General features: G+C 41.8%; 2 protein-coding genes across 3 annotated transcripts in view; one reads left to right on the top strand and one right to left on the bottom strand.

The window, feature by feature from the left end:
- Positions 1-1,087, bottom strand: part of LOC126252881 (protein lifeguard 1-like) — a 46,309-nt gene extending 45,222 nt beyond the window's left edge. Inside the window, exons 1-2 of one of the 2 annotated variants that reach the window (XM_049953844.1) lie at positions 870-1,087; positions 569-632 (exon numbers count right to left, since the gene is read on the bottom strand). In XM_049953844.1, coding sequence (XP_049809801.1) covers positions 569-620 — 52 coding nt within the window. In that variant the 5' untranslated portion in view covers positions 621-632; positions 870-1,087. Of the gene's footprint in view, positions 1-568; positions 633-774 lie in introns of both variants that reach the window. The other variant, XM_049953842.1, reaches the window with a different exon arrangement.
- Positions 1,088-1,299: 212 nt separating this feature from the next.
- The window catches only part of LOC126252882 (ras-related protein Rab-10), a 44,684-nt gene continuing 29,515 nt past the window's right edge, over positions 1,300-16,468 (top strand). The window contains exon 1 of the mRNA XM_049953845.1: positions 1,300-1,496. Within this exon, the coding sequence (XP_049809802.1) occupies positions 1,370-1,496 (127 nt within the window). The 5' untranslated portion in view covers positions 1,300-1,369. The remainder of the gene's footprint in view (positions 1,497-16,468) is intronic.

Here is a 16,468-nt window from a genome sequence, read left to right as displayed (position 1 = left end):
AAGTATGTCAAAATATGTGAACATATCTGCTAATGGTTCCACAATTACGACAGATTTCATGGGAAGCTCTCCCTGAACTTAAACTGCAACAACATAAACAAAAGATAGATAAACTCTTAATATCTTAAATGGCAGCCAACATTTCTACGTCAAGTGCATTTGTCTGCTCGTGCACTCCACGATTGTCAACAAGAGAAATAGTCATTAACCTGTTGCCAGAAATATGAAATGAGGGCATTGGTTACTTGAAAGTTATAAATAACTAAATTTTAATTCCCCTCGCCCTCATATTCTCTAACCTATGCGACACTGTAACAGAATTAATGATATTTATCTGGATTAGAATAGATTTTAACCAGCAGCACTATGAATCATCTTCAATAGTGGCTATTTGCAAATTATAATTAACCCTGACTTATCACCATATTATGTGACATACTATATAGCAAATACAGCACAAAGTTTAAGGAAGAGCTACACTTAGCCACTTAGTTAGTGCAATGATGTTTCATAGCATTCTTTTATTTTTGCGCATAAAACACAAATTAATTTAGAATATAAAATGAACCTTGTTGTCCAGGATAGTAGCCTGTCGGTGGATTTTGCTGCCAAGTTGTCATCCTGCGGTAAAGCTGCGAACACCAATAATGCGAGAAATGAGGCAACTGCAATACTTCAGAATTTAATTTGACACTTTCTTGAACCAATAGCAAGAGCTCTCACTCATATAAATATCAGTTGATTATTTTTATTCATCTGCTAACTCATTTATACCTTTCCTCAATTAGCTGGGTAGTATCAACTACGCGACGCAACGCAACACCAAAAGGCTTAGAAACGTCAGCCTCGAGTCACACGACAGTGATTACCTGTGTAAATCGATAGTTGTGCAATGTTTTCCTTCTAGAAAGATACAGCTGATTCTGTCGTTCAGCTACTCTCTGTCACGAACAGATGAATGTACCTTGCTGAGAAAACTGACCTCAGACCCCTATTAAAATCGATACAGAAGCTCAGTCACACATTTCTCCCGAAATTTTATTGAGATAACTATATCAATATCACGAAAGCCGTAACAACAACGTTAAAGATATGTAATCAGAATGGCCAACAACTAAGAAATTGATAGTTACCAAAAAGAACATTTTAGTCGGTTTGGTAATGTGGCTCTCAAAACAGCATCAAATTGGGCTTGCATGCATTTTCTACTTGGAAATTATAATAAAATAAATACAGGCGCTTTATGCTAATTGTTGGTAACATAAATTTTCCACGTTGGCAGTACCGTACATCGGAGGCTGTACCACTTCCTCTTTAAAGGAAAGAAAATCTTGAAGTGACGTCTGTGGGCCTTTGAGAACTACGTAAAATGGCGAAGAAAACTTATGATCTGTTATTTAAGTTATTGTTGATAGGTGACTCAGGTGTTGGGAAAACGTGCATCCTATTTAGGTTTTCGGATGATGCCTTCACAACAACATTCATATCCACTATAGGTAAATATCAGCTGCAAATATTAGTTGTATGTGTAGAGTAATTAGTTGTTTTATATGTGTAATTTCAAAAATTGAAGGAAACTCGTAAGTTCTAAGCCCTTGGTGTCTGAATTCCGCAATTTTCATAGTATTGGTGTCGCATAGTGATTGGGTGACTGGAAAAAGAAGCAAGTGCCATGTTATTTTTGGTAGTACCATGGAATACTGTGTTTTTTGTGGGGTGGGGTCGAATGGAATGTGGAATATCTTCGGCGTTAATAACTGTACTTAACGTGTTTATGAAATATTCAAATTATGTGAATTAGACGAGTTCTTAAAATGAGCCCATTTTCCAACGAAACCTGTTGAATTGGGTGTAAAACTACGATGATAAATACAGTTTTCTCTTCATGTGACTTTGCTGCGGAGTTTTGTAGTGAGTGTCTACTAGTAACGACCATTTCTTTTTAACCCCACAAAAATTAAACTTTGTCGGCTAATGTGTAAGGGTGATAGCACAGTAAAAATACCGTCGAGATATTTCTCGATTTCTGATATTTTGCATTAGCTAGTTGAAGAGGGAAGTTATGTTTACTGGTAGTTTTTTCATTTTAACATTAAGAAGTAAATTACATTCTGCATTCTTTTTTAATGAATAGTTGTGTTGTAGTGGTCCAATAACTGACAGAGAGAGAGAGAAAAAAATATATTTTGTCTCTGCCCCCCCCCCCCCCTCCACCACCGCCATCATCAGTGCAAAAAGAATGCCTGTTTCCTTTTTGTATTCATCATTGTATTATGTTGTTGGCATATGCAGTATCTAACATAGTTAAAAATTGAAGTAAATTTTACTGTATATGACTTGCTGAGTCCTTCATTATTTAATGAAATATCTTCAGTGCAATGGATTATTTGCAATAAATGGTGTTATTCCCTTCCTAATTTAAGTATCTGTGTTGGCAGTAAACTTTGTTTCTTAGTTATGGAGTATTCCTGTGCCCTGTGACAGTTTCTTAATGTTTCTTATTCAGAATAAACCAGTGTCTGTAATGGTATTAAAAACACCTGGTTGTTTTGATAACACAAACTTCAAATTGTACACTAGTAATCTATAACTAGTTTTGCTTTGCTGCCATTAAGTCTGTAGTTTTTGACCATAGTTGTGCTCATTTTTTGGATGTTAGTACCACTCAAGTAGTAAATGGCTTTATACAAAATCCTATTTATATTACTTTCCATTGACCTTCTGTGTCATTGTCACATTGCTACTACTTGTTAAAGAATAATGTAATTCACTTCTGGATGCAATATTTGTGTGTTCAACAGTAGACATTCTCCATTGGATGGATGTAGTCAAATTGCCCTAAATAAATACACAAATCAACCCAAGATATCTTGGAAAATCGAGGATGGGATGTAACAATATTATGAGAAGGAAAGTTGCTATTCACAATATAGCAGAGATACTGAGTAGCACGGAGATAGGCACAGCAGAAAGTGTTTGACACTTCAAGCTTTCAGCCAATGGCCGTGTGTACACACACACACACACACACACACACACACACACACACACACACACGTGCGCACGAATTGGTGTAGGCATTCACACGCGATTTAATCATTACCTTGCTTAAAGGATATGTCCAAGATATCTAGCAATATTATGAGATGGAAAGTTGCTACTCACCTTACAGCGCGCACGCACGAGTCTCTGGCAGTGTGGTTTCAGTTATCTGAGACTGCAGTAGTGTGTGTGAGTTGTGTTTGCAAGTGTGCGTGTCTATTGTTGACAAAGACCATTGGGCGAAAACTTACTCACCTCTGCTGTATGGTGAGTAGCAACTTTCCATCTCATAATATTGCAAGATATCTTGGACATATCCTTTAAGCAAGGTAATGATTAAATCGCGTGTGAACGCCTACACCAATTCACTCACTTCACAATGATACTCTTTAGCAGTTTCCCTTCTGGAACACTGTGTGTGTCCAATTTACCTGGAACAACAACAGCAGGAGATGAACCAGTCAATAAAAGAAAAATTACATGCACTGTGCACTTATGGTTCGTGGTTTATGGATGGAGATATTAATAATTTCTTGTTTGAAGAAAATGGTAATTACTGTCCCACCTCTAGATATTCTTTCAGGCTATATGGAGAATATGAGGTAGTAACCATTTCTGAATGCAGATTTCTTCAGAGTGGCATATTAGATGTACCCAAACAATAAATGGGGACTTTTTTAGTAAATTAAAGCTGCTTCATACGTAGGGGGCAATCTGTATTTCGTCCGTTGTAATAATGAATGTGTCTCATTTGTTTTTAAGTGTGTAACTGCTGGAAATACATATAGTGAGGGCAAGTGGGCCACATTTTCCAATATTGATGCATTGTGTTAGTATGGGTAGACTAGACTATTGTACATAAACAGTGTCGGTATTTACTGTCTTAGGTATTTAATTGTTAAAAATATATTGACCGTACTTTGCTAATATGGCCCTTCAATGTCAAGTGTTTATCAACTGTAACAAGAATGTGTGCTTCCCAGCGTCGTTTGGAACTGAATTAACTATTTAAACATAGAATTAATTTTTTCCATGCACTTACATTTGTATTTACATTGTCATTTGCATTTAAAATGTTGTTTCACTGAAGTATTTATTAGCCTTCCTTAGACTTACAGAGGTTCTGGATTCGAATTAAACAGTCACTTTTCGCTATGAGTGAGATGTCATCTGCAAACATTACCATTGTACCATCTACATGTGCATGATCTTTCATTGAACAAAGTTTGTAAACTGCATCTCTTAAGTAAAACTCTGCTAATGAAGTGGACAAGTGTGGAAATTGCCACTGAATCATCAGCTATGGCAGTCACTATGAGAAATGTCAGTGTTACTTCTGTGTGATGTATCGTAATAAAACTCAGGTGGGGAATTGAACTGGTCACTTCTGGAGATACAGTAATTGTCACTATTGCTATATAATACTGGAAAGGGAGCATTTTATCTTGAAATTTTGTGCTGATGCAGCAGTAGCCTAAGAAAAATTAGCAGTTTTGCAAACGGCAGTTTACATTAATAATGTTAGTTAGATCAGAAGACTGAATTACAGTCAAGCCTTCTAAATCAGTTAAAAAGATCCAGGAGATTCATTTAGCTGTCCCCAATAGTTTTAATACTTTGGAGACTTGACTAAAGCATTTACATTACTCGAGGAGTTCAGGAGATGATACACGGCATAAGGTGCAGGCATTGTTTTGGAAAAAAGTTTAAGATGACCAAGAAGTTCTTATTGTCAGATTGTAGTCATGAGGAGAATGTAAAACGGGTACACCACTCTTTGGGAAATGATTAGCAAGTAACTAATATTTTTAAGACGAGTGCAGAGCCCAGCAATATCACCTGTGTTTTGGGCTCTTTTGGAAGAAGGTCTTGGAAAAGCTCATGTGATAATAGGTTTTGTAGCCAACAGTTTGGACTTTATAACTGAGGACATCAACCATTTTGCTGAGAGTGCTTCTCATACTAATGTGAAGATATTTCAGTCGGTGAGTGGTATAAGTGCTGCATAAAGTGTTTAGTGGCATGTGTTAATGTTAAACTGAAAAATCATCAAAAGCAGGGAAATGTTTACACATTAGTGTCCTTCACTCAGCTGCATAATGCACTGCATAGTTTGAATGTGAATGCTTCATGTTTTCCTTATTTCTGTAGCCTATGAATAATCAAAAAACATTTACAGTTGTCTCAAATTGCAAATTAGTATCCAGGCTGTGAACGTAATCTGTTGATACACCCATCACTGCAAGGAACTCTGTTGTATTGCCTGGGAAAGCTCTTGGAGTACATCATTGAATTACACAGGGAACAGTCTGCTTTTGTGTGCCAAAGTTGCACCTTTGAGAAGTTTTATTCCACTTTTACAGAAAGACTGTATGTGCTACAGTTTTGGTTCTTATTCGGTTAAGAGGTAATCAGGGTAGTGTGACAATGGATGTTAAAGGAAATACCCGCAGAGTCTTCCATAAAAGTATCAAAAGGCTCAGGAATAAACTAACGAAAATTTCATGTCCATCAGAAAAATGAAAGGGTAGATTGAATTTCAAGATACTTGTGCGCATATCAGACATTGCTTGGAAATCGCCAAAATTGGCTGTATTGCTCCTGATGGATATAGCTCAGTAAAGAGGAGGAGTAGAATCCCAGGCACTTCAGGTTCATGAATATTATGTTCAACAGTAATTTTAATTTTGCTGCAATACTGGATCACTAAACCCATAATCTTGTAGTAGTGACAGTTTATAGGCCATCAGGAAAAAGTACCCGAAATTTCATCAAGCATATAAAGTTTCAAAAAGATTGTGTGCAATTAACTGGAGACTTATTGTTCGTGAAAACTTTAACATTGATTTTCTTGTCAAATAGTACTGGTGGAGGGGGGCCTAGAGTTGTTGAGGACTGACTTTGTATTATTTTCCATGGTAATTCCTTGTGTAAGAGTTGAAGGACATAGCTGTTGAGTTTGTTTTTAGACTCTACAGCCTCCAATGTTGTAACTGTATAATCAATATTTAGCAGTTTATTTCATCATGATGGTCAAAAGTTACATTATACTGACCATTTAGGTACAGATTGTAAAGAAAAGGGAAATACGGAAGCGTCCGATCCCGCCCGTCTGCTTTGACCCACGATGTCACAAATATGGCGGAAACAAAAACAAACACACACACTTTCCACAAGAAGCCTAATGACACTAACGGGACAAGCACTGGAAATGGGGTGTTTTGGGTGGGGGGCAAACTAAATATAAACAAATTTAGACGCCTTGTGTAGCTACAACGTGTAAGTGAAGACAGCCATGCGTGAATACCCACCCACCTCCCCAGGGGTCGTAACCCCTGCAACCCATAGAAGTTAAAGATGCTTCAGTAGCTGATTAGTGTTTCTTGTCTTTTTTTTAAATCTCACGAGATAGAACGAACAGGTCAGAAAAGTAAATAAAATAAGATAAAACAGAACTGGAGACAGCCACACACAAACCAAACTCCGCGCCGTCATGACGTCACACACAACACCCTTACGTCACGGGTCAAAGCCGACGCGTGGGATCGGACGCTTCTGTCGACCCAAGAAAAGTACCACAGAATCATAAACAATGTTTCAATCAGTGTTCAGAGAGAAATTATACTGGGAGAAAGATTTATAAATCAGGTAGCTTCTTGGATAGAAAATTTGACTCTCTTTAATTTATTCATGCAGGAACCCTACAGTGACCGAGTTCTTAAACCATACTCGGTGTTACGAATGGTTCACATGGTTTCAAAATGGCCAGATGGAAATTAAAGATGCCCCTCATTCAGGACGTCCTTCAAAGTCCGCCAATGACTCTTATGTCAGGAACGTCAACGAAATTGTGTGTGCCAATTGAAGACTGGCTGTCTGAGAGATTGCAGAAGAATGTAACATTCAGTTGGATAATGTGATGAAATCCTGACACAGCATCTTGGAATTCATCATGTTGCCATCAAGTTCGTCCTGCAGCTTATGAGTCAAGACTAAGAAGAACTTTGCCTCACAATGTGTGAAGAGCTTTTGGAGCATGCAAAGGAGAACAAAATGTTCCTTAAGAGAATAACTGATGATGAGACGTGGGTCTATGGTTATGATGTTGAGACCAAGACTCAGTCTTCACAGTGGGTCAGGAAAGGTTCTCAAAGACCAAAATTAGCTCATCAGGTTGTGTCAAATGTCAAAACCATGCTAATATTTTTCTTTGACTTTGAAGGATTAGTTCATTATAAATTTGTGCCACAGTGACAAACTGTTAATTGATGGTGGTATCAGGATATATTGCAATGCCTGCGAGAAAATGTAAGAAGGAAATTGTCTGAAATGTGGCGAGACAATTTGTGGCTTTTGCATCATGATAACGCACCTGCACATTCATCCCTGTTGGTGCGTGACTATTGCACAAAAATGAAATCACTGTGGTGCCTCATCCTCTGTACTCTCCAGACCTGAGACCATTTGTCTTTTCCAAAGTTGGAAACCCCCATTGAAAAGACGCAGATTTGCAACAATAGACAACATAAAAGAAAATTCGCAGATGGCACTTTGCAGCCAGAGGTGTACCAAGACTACGTCCGGAAATGAAAATGGCATTGGGAACAATGTATCATTTGTGGAGGAGAGTATTTTGGAAGAAACCATACACACTAAGTACAAGGTAAGTATAGAAAAAAAAATTGTGGACAAAGTTGTGGAATTTTTTGAACAGACTTCTTTCTTGGAGAATGCTGAAGTATGGGAAGTAACTGAAAAGCAACAACTGGAAGAAGAGAAAAGTGGGATGCCCTTGATGCAAGAGATTCAGCTAGCAGTAAAGAAACTAGTCAGCAGTAAGTCATCTGGCAATGACAGCCTACCAGCTGAGCTTACTAGTTATGGTGGAGAACATGGAACAGAAATCAACAATCAAAGAGTAAATCACAGAACAAGTGTCACTTTTGTATAGTGTCTCTGGTGTCCAGCGGGAAAGTTTCACAGCACTGTACTTGCAAACACCCGTGCATGTTGCTGTGCTGGATGATGACAGAAGACGCCACACCCACCCCCCATGGTGGAAGCGGAGTGCCATTCCAATTAGCGTGCCGGAAAATTGACATGTCGCCCGTATCTTGAGGTGCGTGGTGGTGGGTCAACTGCGGTCCCCGGCTGTGTATGTGTCGGCGACGACATTGATGGAGTGATTGCTGAGTGAGGCAGAAGTCATGGTAGGTCAGGTGTTGTTGCTTCCGGAAAGATGTACGCCAGTTTCATGCGGTCAGTGGAGACTGTAGTCGTTTTCCCATTGATCAAGGTGTCTACGGTCTTGCTTCCTCTGGTTATGTCACAGTTTGGGCAGGAATATGGTGGTGAGAGTGAGGGTTTAATGCCTTCCGTTCGTAACATGACATGTGTGCAGAAGGATAGGTCACGATGGACAAACATGAAATGAGCCGTGTTGGTAAGGTTGCTGCGGACGGAGGCGAGCCACATGTCGTCGCAGTTGGCGGAGAAATTCCAGCTGGTAGCCCATAGGATTTGGCAGTGTGTCAGTAGCCACGAATTCTCCCTGCAGGCATAATGCGTCGCTGTAAACCAATTTGGCTGAAGAAGCATCCAGGTCTGGCTTGAATGTGCTTTGGAGTCTTAAGTAATACCACAGGGAGTGCTTTGGTCCATCTGGTGCCATGACACATTAGGGCAGCTTTTAGGGTACTGTGCCATCACTCTATTAAACTATTGCTGGCGGGGTGATGCTCATCGTCCGGTGGTGAAGTGTGCCACAAAATTTTGTCACCTCCTGAAACAAATTGGACTCGAATGGCTGTGCCCCGTCCGTCGTAATGTGCAGCAGGCAACCAAAACATGACACCCAGTCTGTGATGAAGGTGAAAGCGATAGTTTCTGCCGTAACATCGTCCACTGGTGCAGCTTTCGAGTGTATCGATCAGTCATCGTAAGTATGTAAGAGTGACCATTGGTTGATGACAGTGGGCCAACAATGTCAAGGTGGAAATGTGTGAATCATGCTGTTGTGATTGGGAAGCTTCCTACCGGTGAGTGGATGTGGTGATTTATCTTGCTACACTGGCATTTCAAGCAGCATCTTGCCCATTCGCAGCAAGCCATTTGCATTCCAGGCCACATGTAACACATTGTTACAAATCGTGTTGTAGCTCGTATGCCTGGGTGACATAAGTTGTGCAGCGAATGGAAAACATCCTCCCAAAATTCCCGAGGTAGGAAGGGTCTCGGTTTCGATGCAGACATGCCACGATATGGCTTTACGTTGCTTCCAGGAGTGTCTATCAGCTGCAGGTCCAGCACTGATTCACCATTTGACAGAACCACTTGTAATTCCACATCAGCTTGCTGTGCTGCAGTGAGGTTGGTGTAATCAATCGTATTGGCGATGCTGCCGACTCTGCCAATCGGCCACTACATTGTCGATTCCAGACTCATGACGTATATCAGTGGTAAACTGAGAAATAAACAAGAGTTGGTTGTGTTGTCTGGGAGAACAATTCATGCTGTTCTGACAGAATGCATATGTTGGTGGTATGTCGTCCATAAAGATAAGTCATGTGCTTCTAGTTGCTGTCTGAAGTGCTTGACAGCTTCATAAATGGCCAGAAGTTCTCTGTTGGATGCGCTCCAAAGTCTTTGTGAGGTTGTCAACTTGCGTGAAAAAAATGTAAGTGGCTGCCACGTGGCTGTAGGATCTGGATGTGCCAGCAGGGCTGCGTTGACGATGCTTTTTTTGGCCACCTCAAATGAGACAATCATTTCGCGAGTCCAAGTTATGGGTGCGTTACCCTTGGCTTTCGGACCAGTTATTGCTGCAACTAAAGGTACCTGTAGCTCAGCCGAGTATGGCAAATGGCGGCGGAAAAAATTTAACATCCCAAGGAAGTGCCGAAGTTCCTTGGCTGTAGTGGGCCTCGGAATGCTTGAAGTGGCTTCCACCTTCTCAGGTAGTGGTAGTGATCCAGCCGCAGAAATTCTATGTCCAAGAAAGTCTACTTCAGGCTGGCCAAAGACACATTTTGAGGTATTGAGCATGATTCCCTTGTGTTCCAATCGCTGGCGATGTACCTCAGGTGACGACTAAAAAACCAAAATGTCGTCCAGGCGTGCAAACGCAAAAAGTAAACCGTAGCATGGAATCTGTGAAGCGCTGTCATGTCTGTGTGGCATTCCTGTCAAAAAGTCATGAACATGCTCTCGAATAAACCAAAAGGAGTGATGATGGCTGTCTTTGGAATGTCACGTTCGGCTACAGGTATCTGTGTGTAGGCCTTTGCATAGTCAAATACAGTGAACACTACTGAGCCACTCAGTGCCTAATTGTAATCGTGCAACAAGGGTACGGGATAATGATTGGGTATTGTCCAGACGTTCAGGGCTCTATAATCGCCGCACGGCCTCCATGCACCTTCCTTCCTTAGCACTGGATGTAATGGTGAGGGCCAAGGGCTGTTGGAAGGCCAGATTACACTGTCGTGCAACATGGAGTCAAATTCTGCCTTCGCTATTTTGAGACGATCTGGGGCTAAACGTCGCTGCCTACAAGAGGTAGGGACCTCCTTAAGTGCCCCGGATGGTCATGTCATGGCTGGAAATCCTCGCAGCAGCTCCACGTACTCGCCATCCACTACCGCGTCTCGATTGAGTCTGGAAGTTGTTAAGCCAGTGGTGTTGTCGACCAGGCGAGAGTTCCTCATGCCAGGCAGCAGGTTGTAGTGGGTGAGTAAGTCAGCTTCGATGATTGGTTCGGCAACATCCATGACAGTCAAGTCCCACGCAAAAGTGCGCCACAACCTGAGGTCGATTTCAAAGTGCATCGTGCCATACGTTATAATCCGGGAGTTATTAGCAGCTGTGAGGCAAATGAGCGAAGACGGTCACTCCTGATACAGCATGGTTTGAGGAAATATTGCCAAGTTGGAACCAGTGCCTACTAAGTACTTCCAGGTGGAACGTCGGTCACTCGCAAACAGGCGCCTGGATGTCTGACAGCAAACGGAGGAGGCGCTCACTTCTGATCGCCATTGCCGTTTGGATAGGCGCAGGGTGTCGTACACTTACGTGCTTGCTCGCCCAACCTACAATGGTACCAACAGACTGTTTGTTCTGTCCCTATCATAGACAAGGCTGTCGATGATCGGTTGCGTGAGCAACGACGGAATCGATGACAGCTCCTGTTGCTTGTGTCACGACAATGTAACAGCTCGCTGATTTTCTGTGATAACAAGTCCACTTTGTTGACGAGAACATCATAATCTGCATGTGAAACAGTTGTCACCGCACAAACGCACGCTGTGGTGGCGGAGCTGAATATTGGTGGCATCATTGCTTCTTGGATCATATCAGCTAATTCAGTCACTGCATCTAAAGACGCATCAGTCTGCGACACCACGATTGTTTTCACTGGAGGTGGTAACCGGCTGCTCCAGATCATGTGCAGTAAGCTGTCCGGGGCTGTACCTGCATCTACTTTATTCCGCAGATGACGTAGGTACTGTGACTGTTTTGTCGCGTATGTCCTCTTTGGTAAGCACCTGCTGGATTCATTCTTCTTGAAAAGTGGACACGCGCCGAATTAGTTCTGCTTTCAGTAGGTCGTAGCTGTTCGTTCCCAGCGGGCTAATTATGATGGCTTGAACCTCAGCGGCGTACTGATGATCTAGTTGGCTGACCACTAGCAAGAATTTTGTGGCATTGACTGTGATACCTCCGTAGAAAAAATTTGCTTCAACTTGCGCAAAACACAGGGATGGATTTTGCAGCCGGAAGAGTGGTAGCCACACCGCTAGATGCGCCACAGAAGTATTTGTTGGCTCTGGTGGGTTCGCCATCTCAATTTCTTGCAAGGACTTCTCGTAAATTCAGTGTGCATGCAGGAGATCACGTCAGGGTCACCACCTTGTCGGTACCAGTTTGAATGACTGCGATCGACGGATCTGCGTGTGCTTGTAAGCTAAATAAGGAAAGTAGGTTTGGCTCGGCTTGATGTAACAATTTATTAACAAAGCCCTGCGGGCAGAACAGACAGTAATACACTGCAATCGGTAACTCATGCGAAAGTGTGAGAAAAGTTCAGTATGGTAAATTATTCTGTATCTAACACTTGGATTCATGTTTTTTTGTCAAGGAGTCGGACGTGGAACAGCAATCTACAAAAGAGTAAATCGAGGAACAAATTTCACTTGTGTATTGCGTCTTTGGTGTTCAGCGGGAAAGTTTCACGGCACTGTACTTGCAAACACCTGCGCATGTCACAGTGCTGGACGATGACAGAAGACACCGCATGAGGAAATTTAACACAAAGTTTTGAAGCTAACAGTGAACTGAGGCCAAGCGGATTCACTTTCATATATGCAGTAGAGAATGTAATAAGGACTGCTCAAGTCAACATTATAGGCACAATATAAAATAGAATGGTGTAGGTTCTGGCCTGTGCAGATGATGTGGATATTATTGCAAGAGCAGAACTTTTGCAAGAACAGAACTGGCTGCTAAAAAGACACACAGGGCATTGGTGGCAGCGACAGCAGCAGCAGCAGCAGCAGCAGCAGCAGCGGGAGTGGAAGTGAAAATCAATAAAACCAAAAACATGTGAATAACACGACCAAAACTAAATACAATTTTAGAAATTTACCAGTCGCAAATGGAATTTGTTACTGAATTTGTCTATCTGGGAACATTGGCAACATATTTAATGAAAGTGCTATTTTTCGTCGGGTTCTGTTGGGCTATTTTCTATAAAACCCAGTGGGATGAAGCAGAGGAAGAATTAAGACCTCAATCCTTGGATGACGTACAGAAAGATTTTAAAAATTGTTGTCAGAGGATGGAGAAGCAAGACACTGGATAGGGTGAATGGAACAATGCCCTAGAGCAGGCCCAAGCTCACCAAAGGCTGTGGAGCCAGGAGGACAACAATGTGGTGGTGGTGGTGGTGGTGGTGGTGGTGGTGGTGTGAATTTCACAATGAGCTCTTCCTTACATACAGTCTTTAGTTTACACCACATACAAACTAAAGGTGTACACAATAGTTAGCGAGTGAGTGCCACTACCTGTGTCGCAGTACGTTCCTGTGCTTGTGCACCCTTCTCCAGCCATATTTCTTCCTCAGCTTCTTTCTCCTTCATAGTCTTTAACCTCTATGACTTTGACAATATCTGAAAAGCTTTTTCTTCTGAATATTGCTTCCATCTGAAATTTCCACCTCTCCCTCCCCCTCCAATTCTCCCCTCCTGACAACTTCAAGAACTGTTCTGTTGTGGTCACCCCAACACCAGGCCAGTTGCATCAAATTTGCTGTTATTTGCGTTACCACTGAAAACTATGTACGTGAAAACGATGTATGCTTGTGGCCTGTAACGTAATCAGGGGCAGTAACGGAAGCTTGTAATAATCTATTTGTACAGACTTTATTTAAATATTACAACTCAATGGCAGTTGATAGTGACACACACAGAGACTAAGTAAAAACAAACAGCATCAGAGAACAGAAATTAATGTAAACCAAAAGAACCCACCTAAAATAATACTAACATTCTACTTCTAACAGGAGTCATTGGCCACCAAATACAGATACATTAGTTTACTACTACATCTACTATAAATAATCATTAATTTTAAAAATACAACTCCTAAGCAGATCAATTCATCAGCGAATAAAAAGTAATAATTCTTTTGGCTATAATTGTATTTCTGACTATGGGAATTTTGTACTGGCTTGACAGAATCATGCTCTTAGTATTTTTATAAACAAGTGATAATGCTGTGCATATTTCCTGAAAGACTTAAATGTGCTGTAGATCTGTCTACAGGGTGATATTGCTGAATGGAGACAAACTGCAGGAGATGATCTCCAAGAGGATAAGTAGCAAAATGGCCTGACGTGCATTCCAAACGAAGTACTTCCACTTGAGGGTGGAAATAAGAGAAAATTGACAATGTGGGTTTTAGTTATTGAAAGCACACATGAGAACACACCAGGCAGATGGAGATGTTCTGCCTGTAATAGTGTTTCATCTCCACACAATATGGCAGTGAGCTGAAGCATCATGTATTAGTCACATTATCTTTTGTAACACCAAAGGCATGTCTTACAGAAGGGAAGGCAGAGTCACCTTCAGGGATTGTAGATACACCTCGCCTGTGAGGTGTTGTGGAACAATGACCGCTTACACTAAATGGTCATAAATAACCCCATCCCTTACACTGGCTGAATCTGTGCTGATCGTTGACTTGACCATACATTGAGAATTCTGTATAGCTCACAGGTGGGAGTTGAGAAGGTTGACAATGCTGCCACTCATAAAGGTAGCCTCACCAGTGTAGGGTGGTTTACAGAAATCCCAGTGCTGTGGTGGCCTGTGTAACAAACCTGTAACAAAACTGTTATTGGGGAGACTAGTCCATAGGTAATAAGGCCTGCACCCATTATGATACTGATGGCAGCAGTTCTTGTGGAGGATGTTTCAAATGATCTTCTGGCTTACACCATACTGGCAGGTCACCTGCCTGGTGCTGATACTGGGTTTACTGTCAGAGATTTTTTAGCTCCATCTTTAAGCGATTGTTCCTCCTGTGGAAGTGATTGTTCTTCCTGTGGAACACATTTCTGGCCATATTCCATATGACCTCCCTTCCCCTTTATCATACAGGGGATCATTTCCAGAAATTTAACAAATCACCTTACATAAAAATGGAGATAAATAAGCCATCTCCAATTACAAACTTATTTCACTACTTGGTCATTTCAAAAGTAGTCTTTTCAAAAATGTTAGCAGCTGACTTCTTAAACGGACCAGAAACTGTAAACTGCCTATGGTTTTCTTAAAAGGTTCTCCACAGAGTAAGCAATAAAAACCTAACAGATGGAAATGGTGGCACAGCTAAATAAGAAAAATTCTTCTTGGTAACCCTATCAAAGGCTTTTGTTGTATATTACAAAATTCAGTAGCAAACTGTAATGGCATCACTGTTACATGGATGGAGACTACTTCACAGTAGAAAGCTGGAGATCCCATCGATATAGCATGAAAGTAATATCATAGTTGCCTAATTCTTGTGCGTAACCTACAGGAATGATCTACGTAAGATTTTTAATGGTATTTCAAGGTAAGGTTTGCTGATGACTCTCACAGGCTGGTCAAAGGTCCAAACTCAACCTTAGCAGATACAGCTCAGATGATAAACAAGTCTACGTACAGTCCACAGCTAACATTTTCAAGTCTTAATCTCACAAAGACTCGTATTACACAATTTCGAACCAGCAGTACTAACAACATGTCATGCAAGGTGGAATCAAAAATTTTCAGGACTGGTGCTGCCCTCTGGAAAGTAGGAGTAATAGATCTTTGCCCCGCTAGGTGGTGAGAGCTGCATATCTGATGAGTCAGTGTGTGGTGTAGCATTCAGCTGGAAGGCTATGTTGTGTGTCCACAGTGATTTCCGTGGTGTGCGGCGATATTACGATGGATCCACGAACACAACAGCGCGTGTGTATCAAATTCTGTGCGAATCTCGGGAAAAGTCCTACGGAGACCCTTGCAATGATTCAACAAGTGTTTGGGGGACAGAGCATGAGCCTTATGCTTGTGTTTGAGTGGATGCTCGGTTCAGGGCCAGCCGTACAAGTGTCGAAGATGATGCTCATGCTGGTAGGCCTATTAGCCGCACAATGCCAGACATTGTTACCAAACTTCAACAGTTGGTTCATGTGGATTGACATTGAACCATTCAAGACCTTGAGGATGAAGTGGGTATTGGTTATGGGACGTGTCAACAAATGTTGACTCATGAATTCGGCATGCATCGTGTTGCCCCAAAATTTATGCCAAGGATCGTGACTGCTAATCAGAAGGCACAGCGTGTCGAAGGGTGCATGGACCTTCGCCAGACCGCATCTGATGATCCAACCTTCTTGTCATAGGTCATCACCGGCGACGAGAGCTGGATTTATGATTATGACCCAGAGACAAAGCAACAATCGACCCAAAAAAGCGAGACAGGTGAAGAGCATGATTGTCGTCTTCTTTGATACCAAGGGAATTGTGCACAAAGAATTCATCCCACCCTATCTAACAGTGAATTCCACGCACTATTGTGACATTTTGCGATGGCTCCGTGAAAATGTGTGGCAATGACTGCCCGAACTTTGGCAACAAGGGAACTGGCTGCTGCATCACGAAAATGTGCCCTGTCACACGTCCTTGCTCACCAGGACCTTTTTGGCAAAAAACATGTCGGTTGTACCCAACCCACCGTACTCGCCAGATTTGGCACCTTTCGACTTCGCTCTTTTCCCAGAACCGAAACTTGAGTTTAAAGGCCGTCAGTTCAGTACTTTCGAGAGGATTCAAGAAGCACCGCTGGCGGTGATAAACACCCTCCAAAAAACAGGACCTCCAGAAAAGTTTGACCAGTG

This window comes from Schistocerca nitens, chromosome 4 (assembly GCF_023898315.1).
Source record: "Schistocerca nitens isolate TAMUIC-IGC-003100 chromosome 4, iqSchNite1.1, whole genome shotgun sequence".
Taxonomy (NCBI): Eukaryota; Metazoa; Arthropoda; class Insecta; order Orthoptera; family Acrididae; genus Schistocerca; species Schistocerca nitens.
This window is presented reverse-complemented; position numbering and strand designations above follow the sequence as displayed.